We start from the raw sequence: 24,797 nt of genomic DNA on the forward strand, positions 1-24,797 counted from the left end.
TCCCTACGGTGAACCATGGTGGTGACATCATCATGCTGTGGGTGGTGGCAGCATTGTGCTGTGGGATGTTTTTCAGTGGCAGGGACTGGGAGACAAGTCAGGATCGAGGCAAAGATGAACGGAGTAAAGTACAGAGAGATCAATGATGAAAACCTACTCCAGGGTGCTCAGGACCTCAGACTGGGGCGAAGGTTCACCTTCCAACAGGACAATGACACAGCTAAGCACACAGCCAAAACAACGCAGGAGTGGCATCGGGACAAGTCTCTTAATGTCCTTGAGTGGCTCAGCCTCAGCCCGGATTTGAACCTGATTGAACATCTCTGGAGAGACCTGAAAATAGCTGTGCAGCAACGCTCCCCATCCCACCTGACCGAGTTTGAGAGAATCTGGAGAGGAATGGGAAAAACTCTGCAAATACAGCTGTGCCAAGCATGTAGCGACATACCCAAGAAGACTCAAGGTTGTAAACGCTGCCAAAGGTGCTTCAACAAAGTACTGAGTAAAGGGGCTGAGTACTTAGATTTTGGTTTTAAATGTTTAATACATTTGCAAAAATGTATAAAAACCTGTTTTTGCTTTGTCATTATGGGGTATTTTGTGTAGATTGATGAGGGGGGACTATTTAATCCATTTTAGAATAAGGCTGTAACCTAACAAAATTTGAAAAAAGTCAAGTGGTCCAAAAGCTCTGGCAGCCATTCACCCAGGCCAGCATATATTATGCCATGCTGCTGGGTGCCAACCTTTCAGACTGGGCTGAGGGAAAGAGGTAATGTCTGGTGCTAGCTGCCTGCTTAAATTAGCAGAGACGTGGGGTGTAGAGTGCACCCCACCCGCTCCCCAAGCTGTCTCACAAGTGAACATATGAGAGAGAGAGAGAGAGTACATGCGGCAGGTTAGCGTTTTTTGTCATTAATCTTGTTCTGGAGGCAGCTCTGCAGTGTGGTCAATAGCTGGCACAGCCACAACGTCATAACATCTGACAACCTTAAACTTAACCTTAACCACACTGTTAACCCTAACCTTACATGATCATGAATTTTTACATTTTAGCCAATTTTGACTTTGCAGCTGGCCCGTCTAGCGGAGATCGCTCAGTTCTGCCTCAAGGACAAGACTCATGGACAATAAACGTCAACCTGCATTTGAACTGGACCTCTCAGCTCCAGCCACGGACTTTGATAAGGTCACACAAGGCACTGGCAGGTGTAATGCATATATGTTGGACAAACATTATCTCATTGGATCTAAGTCGTTGCCCTGTTCTCTCTGTCCATTCTGCCCCTCCCACTTCCCTGTAGTCTATCTTGTCGGTGGTATTTTGGGGGGGAGCGCTGCTCATTAGCATACGGAGAATAGATCTAGCTCCATTGTCTAGCCTCTCGGTGTGGAAACCTGAGTGGTTTCAGTCTTGCGGTCATATCGATGAATCACAAGCTGTTTGAGTGACACCCTCATTATATCTCTTGTCAGCCCGATGGCTGTAGATCGTGTGATTAATCCTGTTCCCTTGTCCCTCTTATTGATTCTTAATGTGGCAATCAGCAGTTGAAACAATAACAAAGCCGCCCCCTGTTTTCGGTAAAAAGCTGAGAGATGGAGCTTGAGAACTGTAACCACTCTCAAATTCATAGACACAGCTATGGACACAAGGACTGACCATCCATGACATCAACATGATAGTTTTAACCGCGTTTTAAGGCTATATAGTGTTTGTTTACGTTTTCTTTGTTTACAAGCCGCGCTTATATTTGGGGTTCTGATGGGGTGCGACAGTTGAACTAAGCTCGTGAGGTATTTCTAAGTTATATTCTACACACATCAATGGGTGTATATCATTCATTTCTCAGTCCAAAACTGAATGTAGCAACTGCAGATTGCCCCTTTAAGTCAACGATTCTATCTGACAAGAGGCCAGTCCTCTTCCTTCATGGATCTTCTCATCCCAGGTTGCTGACCAGGGCTACATTTTCTCCTCTATCATGTTTCTTCCCTGACCATACCTTACCTGCAAATCCTATTTTCTAGCATTGGTGATAGGGTTTTAGGTTTCAGGCGTGCGATTGTAGCTGGGTTGCTCTTGGGGAAGGGTTCGAACTCCAACCTAATCATTCATGCAGGCGAATGCCTTGACTGGAAGAGGACAGGAGCAAAGCAAATAGGCTTTTAGAAATGGCGCTACTGCATTTTGTTTCGGGATGTTTTGTTCGTCGTTCAATAGCGCTTGTCTTGAATGTTCAACAGGCTTGTTGCTCGCGTGCGGGCTGGTTTGAGCTCGTTCGCTACGGGTTGAAGTTATGGATTCTTGTTTAGTTGTTGCTCTCTGCATTGTCGGGAAGGGCCCGTAGGTAAGCATTTCACTGTTAGTCCACACCTGTTGTTTACGAAGCATGTGACAAATAACATTTGATTTGAGAGAAGAAAAAAAAACACACACAAGATATCAGAAGATATCAAATCAAATCAAATCAAATTTTATTTGTCACATACACATGGTTAGCAGATGTTAATGCGAGTGTAGCGAAATGCTTGTCACACACACACACGTGCATAAACACATTTTCCTGCTGATTCCCACCACTCTCTCCACCACCTGACTGAGGAGACAAGCACCGAATGCTAATCACCATTCAAAGAATATTCAGGAGTGTGTGTGTGCTGCGCGCGTGAGTATGTGTGCGTGTGACTGGAGGAGGGAGTTGGAAGTCTGTGATTCGCTGCCGACAGACAGAGAGAGAGAGAGAGAGGGAGGGGAGGGATAGAGGGAGGGGCTCATATAGAGAAGAGAGCACATACACAGTTGCCGTCAGGTCTCTCTCCTCAGTACGATTCCGGCAGCTCTCCGACACAGAACCAAAAAGAGGATGACAAAAAGATAGACGACTGAAAGAAACAAGGAGGGAAAGACAACAGCAGGAGGACAAGCTTTTCTCTTCACCCCCCCTCCAGAGGGCACAATGGGAAGAGATTTGGAACCGTTGGAAAGAAGCATTGAGAGATGGCACGTTGAAGAACAAGGAGAAGGTGATAAAAGAAGTGAGGGATCAAAGAAGTGAGGGATCAAAGAAGTGAGGGATCAAAAGAAGTGATGGATCAAAGAAGTGAGGGATCAAAGAAGGAGTAGATGCCGACAAGGGACCGGGACAGATGGACGGACGCTGATCTCCTAAAATAGAGGGGTAGTCATCCCTCCATCATTCTGGTTGACGGACAAAGGGGTGTTCATCTTCCATCTTACACTGGGAGCAACAGGATATAACAGCCCCCTTTTACTCCACTGGGTAGACTGAACCAGGCAGTCCTACGATATCTTGTTCTCCTTTTCTCTTTTTAACTGGACGTTGGTCTAGTTAGACAGTTCCTTCTATTCTTCTCCTGTTTCTTCATTACTTTTTGTTTGTGTTTTGGGGGCAAGTGACGCAATCGAGAGTGCTATTTGGGATCCCTGCTCGAGAAGTGGGAGGAGTCCTATGTGGACTCTTTACGTCGTGTGTGTGTGTGTGCGTTTATATGTGTGTGTTTGTGTTTCTACGTGTGCGAGCCTCTGTGCTTTTTACCTCCTTATTTCCGCCCTTGGCACCCATCTGTTTCATGCTGGCTGTCCTTTCACACCTCTGCAAGTGTTGTGCACCATCTGTGTGTGTGTCATCGTGAGTGAGTGTGTGTGTGTCAATGTGAGTGTGTGTCAACGGGAGTGAGTGTGTGTGTCAACGTGAGTGTGTGTAAGTATCTGTCACCCACAGTTATGCCACTGGTCAAAAGTTGGCCAATTACCATTTTCGGAGGCACAGCCCGGCATACTGTTTAAGCTGGGCAGAAGGGGGACAGAGGGCCCGCTTAGCCAACAGCTGTCAAGGGAACAGTTTGAGAGATTCTACTGTCTTCTCCCAATAGGACCGGTAGGACTATTATTAAACCTCCTGGAGGATCAATTCAATGAGGATCTGATCCAAGAACAGTGTTAACTGATCACCTGATACGCCCACCTGTGGACGGTGTCGCTTGGGAATACATTCAATCCAAAACATGTCAGTGTGACATTGAGTGGCAATGAAGGAATTTCCATACCATGTTCTATAGATGCACTGTCCGATCATCCATTATTTGATCAGATTCCAGATGACCTAATGAGTGTGTGTGTGTGTGTGTGTGTGAGAGAGTGTGTACCACAGTTTGATGCTCTCGGGGACGCTGTGAGAGTGACAGGAGCTACGCACTGTTTCCTGCAACAGACGGCCCTCTATGAACTGTCACTGAACTGCTTGGCCCTCAGTCTCATCACTGTACTTAAGAGCTGCTGAGACAGACTGACAGACAGACAGACAGGCACCTTTTTCCTCTTGTTCTTGGCCATGCCCTACTGTACAGCTCTCTGAACAGAAATACAAAATCTGGGTATATCTGGAACCATCGCTTGGCTGTGTGCAGTGTGTACCTTTCTCTGATTGGCCTATCTAGTCCTGCTGTGTAACATTACCCTCGGGGGGTGGCCATGATCGGCGTGAACAGCCTGCACTCGGCGGGGCGCCTGCGCTCGCGCTCCCTGTGCTCGGTCCGCTATGGCCGAGACTTCCGGATGATTGACCCTTTCCGCTACCCCCGTACGCCCCGCTCGCGCTCCCTCAAGCCCCTTATGTTCCCAGACCTGCTGGGCAAGGCCCAAGACGGACAGAACCACCCGCAGGCCCGCAAGAGGAAGAAGGTACAATGTGCCACCCGGGTAAGACACCGACTAACATAGCACGACCTGCTGCGTTAAACTGTTCGACACTTAATTCAGCACTTTGGTTGTGTTTGCATGTGTTAAAGTGGGGTTGTGTTTCAAGCTATTTCTTATTTCTGATGACATTGTTTATCGTTGTCATGTCAACATACTGTAAAATGCCATGCCTAGCACTGTAGGTGTTTGTAATTTAGGGACATTTTTGTCTGTCAACCAAAGACAATGCAACCTTGTACATCCACAGATTCATACATTTATATATGACTTTTATAGGCTTGTGAATAATTTGTTAGTTGAGTAGATTGCAGATTGGGTGATCACCAGGCTGACAGGCCCTTCCGTAATCTAGGCTACCGCATGTTGTGTGTAGTAACCGGTGGTAACACCAGCCCTCAAGGCTAACTCTCATTCGCTGCCCGGGTGCCGTGGGACTCTGACGGAGCGCGTAGGTGAAGGTGACGAACATTCATCCTGATCTGAATGAGGCCGACTGCTCCCAGTGACACTGATTACGCCTCTACACCCTGTCCTCCCCCTCTCTCTCCCACTCTTATGGTTCTGTCAGGGCCTCCCCATACATCTCACTTATTCCCACATGAACCCCCCCCCCTCACCCCCACACCTCTATTACGTTAGACTCCCCTCCACCGACTCCTTGGCAGTCAGGACCAGTGTTACGTGTATATTAACATCTGTCTCTCTCAGCTTGATCTCCTTCCAATGTACTACTACTGTAATGCCAATAATTATGGACCCCCTGTATGTCTCAGCTATACGACTTACTCTCATGTTTACTGTTGTGCTTTCGGTTCAGTTTGCCTGGTTTTCCAATCGGAGTGAAATATGAACAGGATTTGTAATTACATTTCAAATCAAATCAAATTTATTTATACAGCCCTTCGTACATCAGCTGATATCTCAAAGTGCTGTACAGAAACCCAGCCTAAAACCCCAAACAGCAAGCAATGCAGGTGTAGAAGCACGGTGGCTAGGGAAAACTCCCTAGAAAGGCCAAAACCTATGAAGAAACCTAGAGAGGAACCAGGCTATGAGGGGTGGCCAGTCCTCTTCTGGCTGTTCCAGGTGGAGATTATAACAGAACATGACCAAGATGTTCAAATGTTCATAAATGACCAGCATGGTCAAATAATAGGTCTGGGACAGATAACACGTCCGGTGAACAGGTTAGGATTCCATAGCCGCAGGCAGAATAGTTGAAACTGGAGCAGCAGCACGGCCAGGTGGACTGGGGACAGCAAGGAGTCATCATGCCAGGTAGTCCTGAGGCATGGTCCTAGGGCTCAGGTCCTCCGAGAGAGAGAAAGAAAGAGAGAAAGAGAGAATTAGAGAGAGCACACTTAAATTCACACAGGACACCAGATAAGACAGGAAAAGTACTCCAGATAAAACAGACTGACCCTAGCCCCCCGACACAAACTACTGCAGCATAAATACTGGAGGCTGAGACAGGAGGGGTCAGGAGACACTGTGGCCCCATCCGATGATACCCCCGGACAGGGCCAAACAGGAAGGATATAACCCCACCCACTTTGCCAAAGCACAGCCTCCACACCACTAGAGGGATATCTTCAACCACCAACTTACCATCCTTACCATCCAAGGCCGAGTATAGCCCACAAAGATCTCCGCCACGGCACAACCCAAGGGGGGGCGTCAACCCAGACAGGAAGATCACATCAGTGACTCAACCCACTCAAGTGACGCACCCCTCCTAGGGACTGCATGAAAGAGCACCAGTAAGCCAGTGACTCAGCCCCTGTAATAGCGTTAGAGGCAGAGAATCCCAGTGGAAAGAGGGGAACCGGCCAGGCAGAGACAGCAAGGGCCGTTCGTTGCTCCAGAGCCTTTCCGTTCACCTTCACACTCCTGGGCCAGACTACACTCAATCATATGACCCACTGAAGAGATGAGTCTTCAGTTAAGACTTAAAGGTTGAGACTGAGTTTGTGTCTCTCACATGGGTAGGCAGACCATTCCATAAAAATGGAGCTCTATAGGAGAAAACCCTGCCTCCAGCTGTTTGCTTAGAAATTCTAGGGACAATTAGGAGGCCTGCGTCTTGTGACCATAGCGTACGTGTAGGTATGTACGGCAGGACCAAATCAGAGAGATAGGTAGGAGCAAGCCCATGTAATGCTTTGTGGGTTAGCAGTAAAACTTGAAATCAGCCCTTGCCTTGACAGGAAGCCAGTGTAGGGAGGCTGGCACTGGAGTAATATGATCACATTTGTTGGTTCTAGTCAGGATTCTAGCAGCCGTATTTAACACTAACGGAACCTTGAGGAACACCGAAATTTACAGTTGATTTGTCAGAGGACAAACCATTCACAGAGACAAACTGATATCTTTCTGACAGGTAAGATCTAAACCAGGCCAGAACTTGTCCGTGTAGACCAATTTGGGTTTCCAATCTCTCCACAAGAATGTGGTGATCGATGGTATCAAAAGCAGCACTAAGGTCTAGGAGCACGAGGACAGATGCAGAGCCTTGGTCTGATGCCATTAAAAGGTCATTTACCACCTTCACCTTCACAATAGGATGATCGAGCAGCAGTAAGGGCTCTTCGATACTGCATGGTACTGTCTTTCCAAGCAATGGCGTTGTCTTTCCAAGCAATGACATTTGAGCGTCCTATATGTAGAAACCAATAATTGACTCAAATTTGACCATGAATCTCAAGTTAATGACATTTCTCAATGAGCCACTATGGCTATAATTGCTGTTGATACTAGCAACAGTAGATCAATCCATCTGTCTTTCGGGTTCACAAATTGACCCCCAGATTTGATATGTTGAAGACTTTTGTGCTACAAAAGAGAGTGCATCGAAATTAGACTTTGAAATGGGCCAACGCCGGCTTTCCACGAAGTCGGCCCTTATCTGCGCTGAATATTAATATTCATGAAGCTCGTAACACAGTTTGAGTCTCGATTTGTATACAGTATGTCTCCATAGCGACATTTGAGCCCAGAACCTAAAATCCAAATGGTCTGGCTGCTCATGAATATTCAGACGTATTTCAATGAGTGCCTGTATAATAGGAAACGTAGGAAATTAGTTTGAATGGATACACTACATCGAACACATTGTTCATTTCAATGGGTTTGACTGAGAAACCACACCTCAATATTATGTCTAGAACAGTCAGTGGAAACCAACACTAACTGTCAATCAACTCGATCGAATTGAATATCATCAGAATCAGTTTCTCAATCATACAACATTTGAAAATAAATAAGCTCAAGCTGATTTCAATGGCAGATAAGACCTACTACCTTGTACAGCCATTTGTCCCATCTCCTTATGAAAACACCATTGTATATTTTCCCAGACTTCAGAGGATCTGGGAGGGACGTGGTGATGATGTACTTCCTGCTAGAGTCCTCTCCATCACGTCAGCTGTCACAGTTGTCCGTCAGTCCCTTCTAGGGCCTTGATCTGAATTCACCGTCAGGGGCTGATAGCTCTGCACTCCTCTTCCTCGAAACTCATTTCACAGAACCTCAGTGGCTAAACGGTAGATCATATTCCGCTAGCATATCCCATTGTCACTAAAAGGGGCTGGATTTGAATAGGAATGTCTGAATGGCTTGGCTGTCACAGGAGATTAATAGGAAAGCGAAGCGAAACGCGGTGACTCCAAAAGCCTGTTGTATTTGTCAATGAGGGTGCACACAGAAACGGCAGCCCTTTTCTTCAAATCCTGCTGTGTTATTCCATAGACTCCCCTTAAAGGGGCAATCAGCAGTTGCTACATACATTTTTGGACTTAAACATTAAGGATGTCTACCCATTGATTCTTGAAGAATATAACAGAGAAATGGTGCACGAGTTTAGGTCAACGGTCGTGTTTGCCCCAAAGAGGATTCTTGAAATGAAGGAGGAGACAAATGATTGATTGGTTAACTGGCTTTCTGACTGAATAGTTTATTGATTGATGGATTCAACCATTTGTTTCTCCCAGGTGAATCTGTGTACTATTTTGTCGTTATTGTCTAATGGATTTTACTTCCACAGGCCCTGTACAACTCAATCAAGAATGAGAAGCTTCAATGGACAATGTGAGTTCCACTTTAATGCCTTATTAACAGTATATACAGTATTTGTGCATTTAAGTGTATGTTCTGACACACACACACACACCCAGAAACATACTTCACTCAGAGTCCACACACACAGTTCACTTAGAATCCATACACACACATAGTGTTTGGATAGTGAAGAGTATTGGTTGATTCGATAGCATCCTTATTAATGACGTGCATGTTGTCAGGTTGTGATGGAAACATTTGTGTGTCAAGGGTTGCTATTCTGGATCTCAGCTCACTGTGCTTCAGAGATGCCAATTAAGTCTCTGGCTTTCCAAGCTTTGTTGCCATAGTTACAGCACCATGGCTACAGCTACATAGCGACCGTTCTGCTCTTGCCTCTGTGTTCCGGTGCAAGCACAATCACACACTTCTGACGACACACACACACACACACACACACACATACACACCTATCATTCCAATAAAAGGGTCCTCATTGCATCCTGTACAAAGGTGTGACCACAGCCTCCCACTAACTTCCCAGAAATAGCAGCACTCCCAGAGCAGCTGACTGAAAGGTGGTCAGAGGAACAGGTCTGGGAACAGATCCACAGAGAGAGAGGCAATCCAGTTCAAACATCTCCACAGAAACAGACACCCAATTAAAATACATGGCCATGATGCTGGGGACAAGAGGCTGAGGATAGACTAGTCATTTTTAGACACATCTTAGAGAGAGAGAGAGAGAGAGAGAGAGAGAGATCTGCTCTATTATTCCTTCTATTCTCCTAATCTTGCTCTCCTCCATTATTGGCTCTAATCATCCTGTCTTCCATTGTCTCTCTCCTGCTAGCTTCTATCGCCTGTTAGAAAAAGAGATAAGAAGAACCTGTTTCCCTGGCATTACAAAATAGACACCACCAGTCATCTGAACAACGTTATCATAATAATACCAGTCCCGTTTCAATGATGTATTTATTCATTTGTTTATAAGGGACCATGTACCTAAAGCTACGTACCTCACTTGCATGATGATGTTTTTCATAGATTTTGGTTACAATAAGGATTATTCGGATATCATGGCTGAAATGCTTTCTACCATCACGGTAATCTACGTCAGGCGTTGTGATCACTTCTGCTCTGCATCCGGTGCCCTATTCACAGTACACATATTTCACATGACCACAACTGTATACAGTCAGTAACAGGTGTCATATGTGTTTTAATGGGAAGTCTCACAGGTATGACAAGACTATTGTGTTACACTACATGACCAAAAGTATGTGGACACCTGCTTGTCGAACATCTCATTCCAAAATCATGGGGCATTAATATGGAGTTGGTCCCCCATTTGCTGCTATAACAGCCTCCGTTCCTCTGGGAAGGCTTTCCACTAGATGTTGGAACATTGCTGCGGGGACTTGCTTCCAATCAGCCACAATAGCTTTAGTGAGGTCAGGCACTGATGTTGAACGATTAGGCCTGGCTCGCAGTCGTTGTTCCAATTCATCCCAAAGGTGTTTGATGGGGTTCAGTTCAGGGCTCTGTGTAGCCCAATCAACTTCTTCTACACCGATCTCGACAAACAATTCTGTACAGACCTCGCTTTGTGCACGGGGGCATTGTCATGCTGAAACAGGAAAGGGCCTTCCTCAAACTGTTAGAAGCACAGAATCATCTAGAATGTAATTGTATGCTGTAGTGTTAAGATTTCCATTCACTGGAACTAAGGGGCCTAGCTGGAACCATGAAAAACAGCCCCTGACCATTATTCCTCCTCCACCAAACTTTACAATTAGCACTATGCGTTGGAGCAGGTAGCGTTCTCCTGGTATCCGCAAAACCCATATTTGTCCGTCGGACTGCCAGATGGTGAACCGTGATTCATCACTCCAGAGAATGCGTTTCCACTGCTCCAGAGTCCATTGGCGATGAGCTTTATACCACACCAGCCAACGTTTGGCATTGCACATGGTGATCTTAGGCTTGTGTGCAGCTGCTCGGCCATGAAAACCCATTTCCTGAAGCTCCCGACGAACAGTTCTTGTGCTGACGTTGCTTCCAGAGGCAGTTTGGAACTCGGTAGTGAGGACAGACGATTTTTACGCGCTACGCGTTTCAGGTCCTGTTCGTTGTGTGGCGGCTGAGCCGTTGACCGGGGAAGATCTGCCAGGGCAGACATTTGATGAACTGACTTGTTGGAAAGGTGGGATCCTATGACGGTGCCACATTGAAAGTCACTGAGCTCTTCGGTATGGGCCATTCTACTGTCAATGTTTGTCTATGGAGATTGCATGGCTGTGTGCTCGATTTTATACACCTCTCAGCAACGGGTGTGGCTGAAATAGCCAAATCCACTCATTTGAAGGGGTGTTCACAAACTTTTGTATAAAAAGTGCATGTTACCGTTAGCTTGCTGTGCAGCAATGTCTTCACACATCCCCAGCCTCAGACCTCAAGAGCTACCTGGATAACCGCAAGCAGATGGTGAGGTGGGGAACATACCATTCCAACTCACAGCCAGTCCCAGCTGGAGTTCCCCAGGGTGGTGTGCTCTCTCCCCTACTGTTTGTGCTATGCATGAACACCCTAGATTCCAGCCTTCCAATCAGAATCCATCCTGTCAAGTGTGCTGATGACCTCACACTCATAGAATTGTTTCCTGGCGATCTACCTGGCCAAACACAAGCCGCCATCAATGCAGTGGCTGAGTGGGGAAAAACCAACTGCCTGTATGTGAACGAAAAGAAAACTAAGGATATGCTCATCAGCTTCAGAAGGGCTGCTGGCTGACAAGGCTTTTCCACCCACGGTTGCTGTAAACTGCCTCACAGTTGAGTGTTTTGGAGTTTTTCTGACTGATAGGTGTGATGGTGTCAGCTGACCTGTACTGGGACGAGCATGTCCGGTATATCCTAAAAAAAGCTTAAACCCAGGATCTACTACCTAAGCGAAGCAAGACAAGCTGGCCTCCCAACTGAAGTCCTACTGCAGATATACTTGACCTTCATCCGTCCCCATCATGGAGTATGCCTCGCCAGTGTGGCCTGGCCTTCCAAAGTGTCTCTCTAAGGACTTAGAAGGCATTCAGAGACGGATCTGCTGCGTCATTGGCACTCCCTGCAACTCACTCCCATCTCTGGAGAGCAGGCATGATGAACCTACAGTCAAGACCTTCAAAGGACTCCTGCATGGCCACACAAATCCTCTGCACTAGTTTCTACCCTACACAGAGGCCGTATAATCTAAGGAGTTTAAGGCAATACTCTATCGTAGAGGTCCCCAATTACATTTAGCCGTGGGCCAATTGTTCCTTGAGCGGATGGTCGGGGGGCCAGATATATATATTTGGTACACTGCAAATTGACCTCAAGAATCCCAAACACATACAGTATAGTATTTGACAAAAACAGAATAATTTCAAACCTTGATTATATTGGGACATGATCACATATGCCTCTCTATCTATGCGTGGGGATACTTGGGAACAGATTTCAGAAATTAAAATAACTTTGAGCTGATTTCCTGGTGATGTTACACTCTTATGTCCAGCAACAAAAACAAAAGTTTTTTTTTTTATACGTTATTATAAATACTGTATACTGAACAAAAATATAAACGCAACATGCAAAAATTTAAAAAGTTTTACTGAATTACAATTCATATAGTCAGTCATGGTCAGTCAGTCAGTCAGTCAATTGAAATTAACTCATTAGCCCCTAATCTATGGACTGCACATGACTGGGCAGAGGCACAGCCCACCCACTGGGGAGCCAGGACCAGCCAATCACAAATAGAAATACTCCTTAGTTTCATCAGCTGTCCGGGTGGCTGGTCTCAGACGATTCTGCAGGTAAAGTCGGATGTGAAGGTCCTGGGCTGGATTGGTTTTGAGGCTGGTTGAACGTACTGCCAAATTCTCTAAAATGACCTTGGAGGCATCTTATGGTAGAGAAATGAACAGTTAATTATCTGGCAACACCTCTGGTGGACATTCCTGCGGTCAGCATACCAATTGCACGCTCCCTCAAAACTTGAGACATCTTTGGCATTGTGTTGTGTGACAAAACTGCACATTTTATAGTGGCCTTTTATTTCCCCCAGCACAAGTTGCACCTGTGTAATGATCATGCTGTTTAATCAGCTTCTTGATATGCCACACCTGTCAGGTGGATGGATTATCTTGGCAAAGAAGAAATACTCACTATCAGAGATGTAAGCAAATTTGTACAGAAAATATGAGAGAAATAAGCTTTTTGTGCATATGGAACATTTCTGATCTTTTATTTTTATTGAAATATGGGACCAACACTTTACATGTTGCGTTTATATTTTTGTTCAGTATACAGTGCATTCGGAAAGTATTCAGACCCCTTCCCTTTTTAAACATGTTGTTACGTTACAGCCTTATTCTAAAATGTATGAAATAAAATGTTTTCCTCATCAATCTACATACAATACCCCATAAAGACTAAATAAAAACAGTTTTTTAAAACATTTTTGCAAGTGTATTACAAATACAAAACAGAAATACCTTTTTTACAGAAGTATTCAGACCCTTTGCTATGAGACTCGAAATTGAGCTCAGGTGCTTCCTGTTTCCATTGATCCTCCTTGATGTTTCTACAACTTGATTGGAGTCCACCTGTGGTAAATTCAATTGATTGGACGTGGTTTGGAAAGGCACAAACCTGTCTATATAAGGTCAAACAGTTGACAGTGCATGTCATAGCAAAAACTAGAAAGTATTACCCCTTGACCTTTTCCACATTTTGTTAGTGTGAAGCAGGTTTTCATCAAGGATCTCTCTGTACTTTGCTCCGTTCATCTTTCCCTCGATCCTGACTAGTCTCCCTGTCCCTGCCGCTGAAATAACTCCCATAGCATGATGCTGCCACCACCATGCTTCACCGTAGGGATTGTGCCAGGTTTTTTGCAGACGTGACACTTGGTATTCAGGCTGAACAGTTCAATCTTGGTTTCATCAGACCAGAGAATCTTGTTTCTCATGGTCTGAGTCCTTCAGGTTCCTTTTGGAAAAAGTGGGCTGTCATGTGCCCTTTACTGAGGAGTGGCTTCCGTCTGGCCGTTCTACCATAAAGGCCTGATTGGTGGAGTGCTGCAGAGATGGTTGTCCTTCTGGAAGGTTCTCCCATCTCCATAGAGGAACTCTGGAGCTCTATCCGAGTTTTTGGTCACCTCCCTGATCAAGGCACTTCTACCTCGATTGCTCAGTTTAGCCGGGCGGCCAGCTCTAGGAAGAGTCTTGGTGGTTCCAAACTTCTTCCATTGAAGAATCATGGCCACTGTGTTATTGGGAAACTTGTGTTTTATGTTATGACATCATATTTTATGTACGTATGTTTCTGCAAGATGTTCAAATAAACCTACACCTAATCAACCTGTTCACTCTCTTCCTCCTCTGCACCACAACCCTATCCCCCTCTCCTCTCCTCTTTATTATGGCTCCTCAATTGACTGATTTCCTTATATGAGCTGTAATTCAGTAAAATCATTGAAATTGTTGTGTTAATTTTTTTGTTCAATATATATTGCATTCGGAAAGTATTCACGTTACAGCCTTATTCTAAAATGTATGAAATAAAATGTTTTCCTCATCAATCTACATACAATACCCCATAAAGACTAAATAAAAACAGTTTTTTAAAACATTTTTGCAAATGTATTACAAATACAAAACAGAAATACCTTTTTTACAGAAGTATTCAGACTCTTTGCTATGAGACTCGAAATTGAGCTCAGGTGCATCCTGTTTCCAATGATCATCCTTGATGTTTCTACAACTTGATTGGAGTCCACCTGTGGTAAATTCAATTGATTGGACATGGCTCATCTCAGCTTTGTCTTTCTAGGCTTTTGTTTTCTCTCCTCTCTTTAGCTCCCTCGCTCCCTCATTTCCATCCATCTCCCCTCTCTCTCTCTCTCTCTCTCTCACTCTCTCTCTCTCTCTCTCTCTCTTTCTCTCTCTCTCTTTCTCTCCCTTTTATTTTGACTCAGTGTAGAGTGGGATTCACACAGACCAGCAGTTACCAGGCAACAGGCTAGAACTCTGAGACACATGCTCATCAGCTCTCACTAGCTATCCATCATGCTCTCTCTCATGTAGAGCTAACTGTTGTTATATACGACTGGTTACTCATTTCATACTCTTAAAGGGTTACAAGAGAAGCCATTTTGATGGTGGTTTGCATGTCTATTTTAAATGTGAACTTTTACACATGGTGAGGTAACAAGTGTAGTCCTCGTTTTAAACTGGGTTTGACTGATTTCGGGTGGATTGACTGACTAGTGTTGGGAAACATTATAAGAAAGGTTTAGCTTTTAACATGAGTCATCCTCTTAACTGCTGCCTCAGGTGCAGATTATCCCACATGTAAAAAGATGTTAACAACACCCCAACCATGGTTGTAGGATTATCATATCAGTAAAGGGACATGTGGTGTACATGGCTTATACTAAGTACAGTATCTTCATTTTGAGTGGGACTAGAGTGATCATCATTTGAACCTGCCTCAAAAAGCGTGCTATCCGGGATCCTTGGGACGTCCCTATCCCATTGAAGTTGACATTTTAAATGGTTACGGGTAGGGTTAGTTAAGTAAAGGGTTATAGTTAAAGTTAGGTTAGGGATTATGGTTAGGGAACACATGGAATGGCATCAAATACATGAAAACCAAATGGAATGGAAACCATGTGTTTGATGTGTTTGGTAATTTTCCAATCATTACATTTTAGCCATTACAATAAGCCACCCTTCCTCCACCAGCCTCCATTGGTATAAGAATTACACTCAACTGTATACTAAGATAGTTATATTTTCATCGTGCACTAATACACACTGACATTTTCTAGTTCTGTAATAACACATCAATTGTAGCCCATTTGTTTGTTTTGTTTGAGGTAGTTACACATTTGGGAAAAGTATGACTTTTCACAGTTCTGGAGCAGTTCCTCTCTTGATCAATGGGGAAAAACAAAACTGAAAAAAAACAGTGACAAGTCTGAAATTAGTCTCAAAAATAGGAAGTCCCTAGTGAAACGGAATGCCCTCGTTTTTCACCTCAAGGCCGCCACGCGATGGATCGTGTCGCTCTTCTACTGCAGTGTGTTTTGATCTAGGAGAGTGGTTCTCTGGAGACCAGGAGGGCATCACAACGACATGGTCGAGAGGAGGGAAGGAGAGAGGGAATGGGAAAGACACTGAATTAAGGCTTTGAAGAAGAATAAACACTGTCATTCACTCAGGTTCCCCCTAGGTAGAATTGTGCTTTGTATAAATGTTATATAACCAAGGCTATGCCCACAAAATTCACTTCAGTGTTTTTGGTAGATGACAAAAAGCACAATATAACCAGTGAAGAGGGAGTTTGTACATTTAAACTCAGTTTTTCACAATTCCTGACATTTACTCCTAGTAAAAATTATCTGTATTAGGTCAGTTAAGATGACCACTTTATTTTAAGAATGTGAAATGTCAGAATAATAGTACAGAGAATGATTTATTTCAGCTTTTACTTCTTTCATCACATTCCCAGTGGGTCAGAAGTTTACATACACTCAATTAGTATTTCGGTAGCATTGCCTTTAAATTGTTTAACTTGGGGCAAACATTTTGGGTAGCCTTCCACAAGCTTCCCACAATAAGTTGGGTGAATTTTGGCCCATTCCTTCTGACAGAGCTGGTGTAACGGAGTCAGGTTTGTAGGCCTCCTTGCTCGCACACACTTTTTCAGTTCTGCCCACACATTTTCTCTAGGATTGAGGTCGGGGCTTTGTGATGGCCACTCCAATACCTTGACTTTGTTGTCCATTTTGCCACAACTTTGGAAGTATGCTTGGAGTCATTGTCCACTTGGAAGACCCATTTGTGACCAAGCTTTAAGTTCCTGACTGATGTCTTGAGATGTTGCTTCAATATATCCACATAATTTCCTTTCCTCATGATGCCATCTATTTTGTGAGGTGCACCAGTCCCTCCTGCAGCAAGGCACCCCCACAACATGATGCTGCCATCCCTGTGCTTCACGGTTGGGATGGTGTTCTTCGGCTTGCAAGCATCCCCCTTTTTCCTCCAAACACAACGATGGTCATTATGGCCAAACAGTTATATTTTTGTTTCATCAGACCAGAGGACATTTCTCCAAAAAGTACCATCTTTGTCCCCATGTGCAGTTGCAAACTGTAGTCTGGCTTTTTTTTATGGCGGTTTTGGAGGAGTGGCTTCGTCCTTGCTGAGCAGCATTTCAGGTGATGTCGATTTTGGACTCATTTTACTGTGGATATAGATACTTTTTGTACATGTTTGCTCCAGCATCTTCACAAGGTCCTTTGCTGTTGTTCTGGGATTGATTTGCAATTTTCGCACCAAAGTACGTTCATCTCCTTCCTGAGCGGTATGACGGCTGCATGGTCCCATGGTGTTTATACTTGCGTACTACTGTTTGTACAGATGAACGTGGTACCTTCAGGTGTTTGGAAATTGTTCCTAAGGATGAACCAGACTTATGGAGGCCTACAATTTATTTTCTGAGGTCTTGGCTGATTTCTTTTTATTTTCCCATGATGTCAAGCAAAGAGGCACTGAGTTTGAAGGTAGGCCTTGAAATACATCCACAGGTACACCTCCAATTGACTCAAATTATGTCAATTATCCTATCAGAAGCTTCTAAAGTCATGACAGCATTTTCTGGAATTTTTCAAGCTGTTTAAAGGCACAGTCAACTTAGTGTATGTAAACTTCTGACCCACTGGAATTGTCATACAGTGAATTATAAGTGAAATAATCTGTCTGTAAACAATTGTTGGAAAAATGACCTGTGTCATACACAAAGTAGATGTCCTAACTGACCAAAACTATAGTTTGTTAACACAAAATTTGTGGAGTGGTTGAAAAACTAGTTTTAATGATTCCAACCTAAGTGCATGTAAACTTCCGACTTCAACTGTATGTGTTCGGCCATTGTAACGACTATTTCTCATCTCTGTCTTCTAATGGACAGTCACAGAGGGAGACAGCTGGAAAGTGATTGGTTGAACGTGATTGGTTGACCTGTTACTAATGAGGCGTGGTAAAACAGCAACCAGGTTGCTCATCCTTCTGTTTGTTGTCACCATAGCGATGAGGAGGAGATGCGGAAGTCTTTCTCGGAGCTGGGGGACACCAACCAGGCTGATTCCACCTCTAAACACATGAAGAGCATGGCCAGCAGTGAGAAACACCTAGTGACCATGGCCCAGCCCTCGGGAGCCCTGCTGTACAAGAATGGCTTCCTGGTGCGCAAGGTGCACGCCGACTCAGATGGCAAGAGAAGTACGTGTCAAAACCACAGATATATTGTACATTTATAGCTTATTGGTCTGAACCCCCATTGATCCCCCCCCTATAATTCCTCATAGTATGTGTCGTATTCCCTCCTTATCCTCATCGTTGTTTATTTGTTAAGCCCACCCCTCTTTATATTCACACTTTTGTTTTGTTTTGACTGCTATTTTTATTTTATTTTTTCATTTCTACATTTGTAAAGTGACTTTGAGTCCTTGAAACGCGCTATATAAGTCCCATTCTTTTTACTGTTATTATTATTATCATTATTAATCATTTAGCCCTATGCTGTTTTTTCAGCGACAGCGTACCTATTGTGGTCCACATACAAGTAAATTGTATAACTTTCTTTGGAACAATGAGAGTTTGGTGGCTCTGTTCCAACATCCATACTTGCCTACCACTTAGTATGAAGCAATGTATTGAGTATGTATAGGTGTGAAGGTAGTATGGACATTTGAAGGTGACCTATGTTTTGACCAAACTATTCTCCTGATCTCAGCACCGCGTGGGAAGAGAGGATGGAAGACGTTCTATGGCATTCTGAAGGGGCTGATTCTCTACCTGCAGAAGGTGAGCAGGTGTGACTACACTTCTGTCACTTCTGTCTCACTTTATGAGCTCGCAACACATTCACTGTCCCGAAACTCTGAAAAGTCTATAAATGCCTGCTCAGTCAACTCACTTTTTACATATTTCATATTCAGTGACATTATATATGTGTTTGCACCAATGAAAACCCCCAAATGTTCCTGAGAATGTAAGTCTAAAAAGACTGCTAAGATGATCCTACTTTGTTACGTACTTATACACAATAACATTTGTGATACACATGGAAAAGGGTTGAGTCCTTGGTTCAGTGCCTTCAGACTGCAGACCTGGCATTGTCGTCTATACCCATTTAGACCAGTGGTCCTGACCTTTGCTACGGGCAGCCCTGCCAGCTTCTTGGACTTGTGTGTAACTCGGCCACTTTGAACAGAAGCATGGGTCCCAACCAGAGGCGGTCCCATGGCGACGCAGCTGTGCCAATGATGTATGTACTGTATGTCTATTGGTAGTGGTCTCTGGTCCAACGGTCATGTCTGAGTTGGGCAGAGGCATGGCACCTACTCGGGTGTCAAAAATACCCATTTCCTGTAACATCCCATCAACAAGTCATCCTGCTAAAAGAGAGGTCTGGACACAGTTATCTTCTAGATTGTTCAGTTAACCTTTTACTGCAGTGGGCTAAATCAGGGTCACACAGAGTGTTTCTTGATAGTCTTCAACAAATCTACTTTGAAAAAAGAGTATACACCTGACAAACATGGTTATGGGCTTAAATGAAAGAAGACACCTGTACCATGTCAGAGATAGACTACAAATGTTTTCAATTTTGAGTTTGCATCCCAATATTACACTTTAATTAAATCACAGAAGACTGAAATATAACAAAACAGTTTGACATAGAAACACCGGATTATGTGCAGGTTTGAAAAAATAATGTTTATTAATTGTGAATTTATAAAAGATAGTAATAATATTCCATCCATGAGGCCACTAGGGGGAGATTTGGTCATTTGATTGCAGGAAAGGGCTACAATCAATTGCTGTGTTTTTTGATTGCTGGAATTTCACACCATAACATCCAGTACCAACTCACTGATGCTTGACATTCTCATATTACAACTCAATTAGATGACCGGTACTCAAAGAACCATCTGGGGGTTGAATACACTACACTGTGGTCAGAACTACTGCGATGGTGAATAATGATATCAGGATGAAATCACACTTTATGATGATTGTCATTGTTTGACCATGCAGGGAGAGTACCGGCCAGATAAACAGCTGTCAGATGAGGATCTGAAGAACGCCGTGTCCATCCACCACTCTCTGGCGATGAGGGCTGCTGACTACAGCAAGAGACCCAATGTGTTCTACCTCCGCACCGCCGACTGGAGAGTCTACCTCTTCCAGGCACCGTGAGTCCCATCCCTCGCTTCACTCTTCTTCTCTCATTCCTCTGTAAGATTGAGCCATCCCTTGCTTTCATGAGTTCAGGTTACACACTATAAGTTGAATGCGAGATGGTTTATTATTATGGGGCGGCAGAGCCTAGTGGTTAGAGCGTTGGACTAGTAACCGAAAGGTTGCAAGTTCTAATCCCCGAGCTGACAAGGTACAAATCTGTCGTTCTGCCCCTGAACAGCCAGTTAACCCACTGGTCCTAGGCCGTCATTGAAAATAAGAATTTGTTCTTAACTGACTTGCCTAGTAAAATAAAGGTAAAATAAATTTTAAAAAATTGGCTTGGAGCCATAACCTGCAACTGCTCCCTGCACAGAACACATCTGCCCTCTGTTAACATCTGCCCTCGGTTAACATTTGTCCTCGGTTAACGTCTGCCCTCGGTTAACATCTGCCCTGGTTAACATCTGCCCTCGGTTAACATTTGCCCTCTGTTAACACCTGCCCTCGGTTAACATCTGACCTCGGTTAACATTTGCCCTCTGTTAACATCTGCCCTCTGTTAACATTTGCCCTCGCTTAACATCTGCCCTCTGTTAACATCTGCCCTGGTTAACATCTGCCCTCTGTTAACATCTGCCCTCTGTTAACGTCTGCCCTCTGTTAACGTCTGCCCTCTGTTAACATCTGCCCTCTGTTAACATCTGCCCTCTGTTAACGTCTGCCCTGGTTAACATCTGCCCTGGTTAACGTCTGCCCTCTGTTAACATCTGCCCTGGTTAACATCTGCCCTGGTTAACATCTGCCCTCTGTTAACATCTGCCCTGGTTAACATCTGCCCTCTGTTAACATCTGCCCTCGGTTAACATCTGCCCTGGTTAACATCTCCCCTCTGTTAACATCTGCCCTGGTTAACATCTGCCCTCTGTTAACATCTGCCCTGGTTAACATCTGCCCTCTGTTAACATCTGCCCTGGTTAACATCTGCCCTCTGTTAACGTCTGCCCTGGTTAACATCTGCCCTCTCTTAACGTCTGCCCTCTGTTAACATCTGCCCTCTGTTAACGTCTGCCCTCGGTTAACGTCTGCCCTCGGTTAACGTCTGCCCTCTGTTAACATCTGCCCTGGTTAACATCTGCCCTCTGTTAACATCTGCCCTCTGTTAACATCTGCCCTGGTTAACGTCTGCCCTCTGTTAACATCTGCCCTGGTTAACATCTGCCCTCTGTTAACATCTGCCCTCTGTTAACGTCTGCCCTCGGTTAACGTCTGCCCTCTGTTAACATCTGCCCTCTGTTAACATCTGCCCTGGTTAACATCTGCCCTCTGTTAACATCTGCCCTCTGTTAACATCTGCCCTCTGTTAACATCTGCCCTCTGTTAACGTCTGCCCTCGGTTAACGTCTGCCCTCTGTTAACATCTGCCCTCTGTTAACATCTGCCCTGGTTAACATCTGCCCTCTGTTAACATCTGCCCTCTGTTAACATCTGCCCTGGTTAACGTCTGCCCTCTGTTAACATCTGCCCTGGTTAACATCTGCCCTCTGTTAACATCTGCCCTCTGTTAACGTCTGCCCTCGGTTAACGCCTGCCCTCTGTTAACATCTGCCCTCTGTTAACATCTGCCCTGGTTAACATCTGCCCTCTGTTAACATCTGCCCTCTGTTAACATCTGCCCTCGTTAACATCTGCCCTCTGTTAACATCTGCCCTGGTTAACATCTGCCCTCTGTTAACATCTGCCCTCTGTTAACATCTGCATTCTGTTAACATCTGCCCTGGTTAACATTTGCCCTCGGTTAACATCTGCCCTCGGGTTAACATTTACCCTCGGTTAACGTCTGCTCTGGTTAACGTCTGCCCTCTGTTAACATCTGCCCTGGTTAACATCTGCCCTCTGTTAACATCTGCCCTCTGTTAACGTCTGCCCTGGTTAACATCTGCCCTCTGTTAACATCTGCCCTCTGTTAACATCTGCCCTGGTTAACATCTGCCCTCTGTTAACATCTGCCCTCTGTTAACATCTGCCCTCTGTTAACATCTGCCCTCTGTTAACGTCTGCCCTCGGTTAACGTCTGCCCTCTGTTAACGTCTGCCCTCTGTTAACATCTGCCCTGGTTAACATCTGCCCTCTGTTAACATCTGCCCTCTGTTAACATCTGCCCTCTGTTAACATCTGCCCTCTGTTAACATCTGCCCTCTGTTAACGTCTGCCCTCTGTTAATGTCTGCCCTGGTTAACATCTGCCCTCTGTTAACGTCTGCCCTGGTTAACGTCTGCCCTCTGTTAACGTCTGCCCTGGTTAACGTCTGCCCTCTGTTAACGTCTGCCCTGGTTAACATCTGCCCTCTGTTAACGTCTGCCCTGGTTAACATCTGCCCTGGTTAACATCTGCCCTCTGTTAACGTCTGCCCTGGTTAACATCTGCCCTCTGTTAACGTCTGCCCTGGTTAACATCTGCCCTCTGTTAACATCTGCCCTGGTTAACATCTGCCCTCTGTTAACGTCTGCCCTGGTTAACATCTGCCCTCTCTTAACGTCTGCCCTCTGTTAACATCTGCCCTCTGTTAACATCTGCCCTCTGTTAACGTCTGCCCTCGGTTAACGTCTGCCCTCGGTTAACGTCTGCCCTCTGTTAACATCTGCCCTGGTTAACATCTGCCCTCTGTTAACATCTGCCCTCTGTTAACATCTGCCCTGGTTAACGTCTGCCCTCTGTTAACATCTGCCCTGGTTAACATCTGCCCTCTGTTAACATCTGCCCTCTGTTAACGTCTGCCCTCGGTTAACGTCTGCCCTGGTTAACATCTGCCCTCTGTTAACGTCTGCCCTGGTTAACGTCTGCCCTCTGTTAACGTCTGCCCTGGTTAACGTCTGCCCTCTGTTAACGTCTGCCCTGGTTAACGTCTGCCCTCTGTTAACGTCTGCCCTGGTTAACATCTGCCCTCTGTTAACGTCTGCCCTGGTTAACATCTGCCCTCTGTTAACGTCTGCCCTGGTTAACATCTGCCCTCTGTTAACGTCTGCCCTGGTTAACGTCTGCCCTCTGTTAACGTCTGCCCTGGTTAACGTCTGCCCTCTGTTAACGTCTGCCCTGGTTAACATCTGCCCTCTGTTAACGTCTGCCCTGGTTAACATCTGCCCTCTGTTAACTTCTGCCCTGGTTAACATCTGCCCTCTGTTAACATCTGCCCTCTGTTAACATCTGCCCTCGGTTAACATCTGCCCTCTGTTAACATCTGCCCTGGTTAACATCTGCCCTCTGTTAACATCTGCCCTGGTTAACATCTGCCCTCGGTTAACGTCTGCCCTCTGTTAACATCTGCCCTCTGTTAACATCTGCCCTCTGTTAACATCTGCCCTCTGTTAACATCTGCCCTGGTTAACATCTGCCCTCTGTTAACATCTGCCCTCTGTTAACATCTGCCCTCTGTTAACATCTGCCCTGGTTAACATCTGCCCTCTGTTAACATCTGCCCTGGTTAACATCTGCCCTCTGTTAACGTCTGCCCTCTGTTAACATCTGCCCTCTGTTAACATCTGCCCTCTGTTAACATCTGCCCTGGCTAACATCTGCCCTCTGTTAACGTCTGCCCTGGTTAACATCTGCCCTCTCTTAACGTCTGCCCTCTGTTAACATCTGCCCTCTGTTAACATCTGCCCTCTGTTAACGTCTGCCCTCGGTTAACGTCTGCCCTCGGTTAACGCTGCCCTCTGTTAACATCTGCCCTGGTTAACATCTGCCCTCTGTTAACATCTGCCCTCTGTTAACATCTGCCCTGGTTAACATCTGCCCTCTGTTAACATCTGCCCTGGTTAACATCTGCCTTCTGTTAACGTCTGCCCTCTGTTAACATCTGCCCTCTGTTAACATCTGCCCTCTGTTAACATCTGCCCTGGTTAACATCTGCCCTCTGTTAACGTCTGCCCTGGTTAACATCTGCCCTCTCTTAACGTCTGCCCTCTGTTAACATCTGCCCTCTGTTAACATCTGCCCTCTGTTAACATCTGCCCTCGGTTAACGTCTGCCCTCGGTTAACGTCTGCCCTCTGTTAACATCTGCCCTGGTTAACATCTGCCCTCTGTTAACATCTGCCCTCTGTTAACATCTGCCCTGGTTAACGTCTGCCCTCTGTTAACATCTGCCCTGGTTAACATCTGCCCTCTGTTAACATCTGCCCTCTGTTAACGTCTGCCCTCGGTTAACGTCTGCCCTGGTTAACATCTGCCCTCTGTTAACGTCTGCCCTGGTTAACATCTGCCCTCTGTTAACGTCTGCCCTGGTTAACGTCTGCCCTCTGTTAACGTCTGCCCTGGTTAACGTCTGCCCTCTGTTAACGTCTGCCCTGGTTAACATCTGCCCTCTGTTAACGTCTGCCCTGGTTAACATCTGCCCTCTGTTAACGTCTGCCCTGGTTAACATCTGCCCTCTGTTAACGTCTGCCCTGGTTAACGTCTGCCCTCTGTTAACGTCTGCCCTGGTTAACGCCTGCCCTCTGTTAACGTCTGCCCTGGTTAACATCTGCCCTCTGTTAACGTCTGCCCTGGTTAACATCTGCCCTCTGTTAACGTCTGCCCTGGTTAACATCTGCCCTCTGTTAACATCTGCCCTCTGTTAACATCTGCCCTGGTTAACATCTGCCCTCTGTTAACATCTGCCCTGGTTAACATCTGCCCTCTGTTAACATCTGCCCTGGTTAACATCTGCCCTCTGTTAACATTT

The 24,797-nt window shown here is 45.3% G+C and overlaps 1 protein-coding gene across 2 annotated transcripts in view; it reads left to right on the plus strand.

Moving 5' to 3' along the window:
• The window catches only part of LOC112223623, a 73,273-nt gene that overhangs the window by 37,867 nt on the left and 10,609 nt on the right, over positions 1 to 24,797 (plus strand). For both annotated transcript variants that reach the window (XM_024386714.2, XM_024386716.2), the window contains exons 11-14: positions 8,766 to 8,809; positions 17,917 to 18,110; positions 18,625 to 18,695; positions 19,932 to 20,089. In XM_024386714.2, the coding sequence (XP_024242482.1) occupies positions 8,766 to 8,809; positions 17,917 to 18,110; positions 18,625 to 18,695; positions 19,932 to 20,089 (467 nt within the window). The remainder of the gene's footprint in view (positions 1 to 8,765; positions 8,810 to 17,916; positions 18,111 to 18,624; positions 18,696 to 19,931; positions 20,090 to 24,797) is intronic.

Source organism: Oncorhynchus tshawytscha, linkage group LG24, assembly GCF_018296145.1.
Source record: "Oncorhynchus tshawytscha isolate Ot180627B linkage group LG24, Otsh_v2.0, whole genome shotgun sequence".
Taxonomy (NCBI): Eukaryota; Metazoa; Chordata; class Actinopteri; order Salmoniformes; family Salmonidae; genus Oncorhynchus; species Oncorhynchus tshawytscha.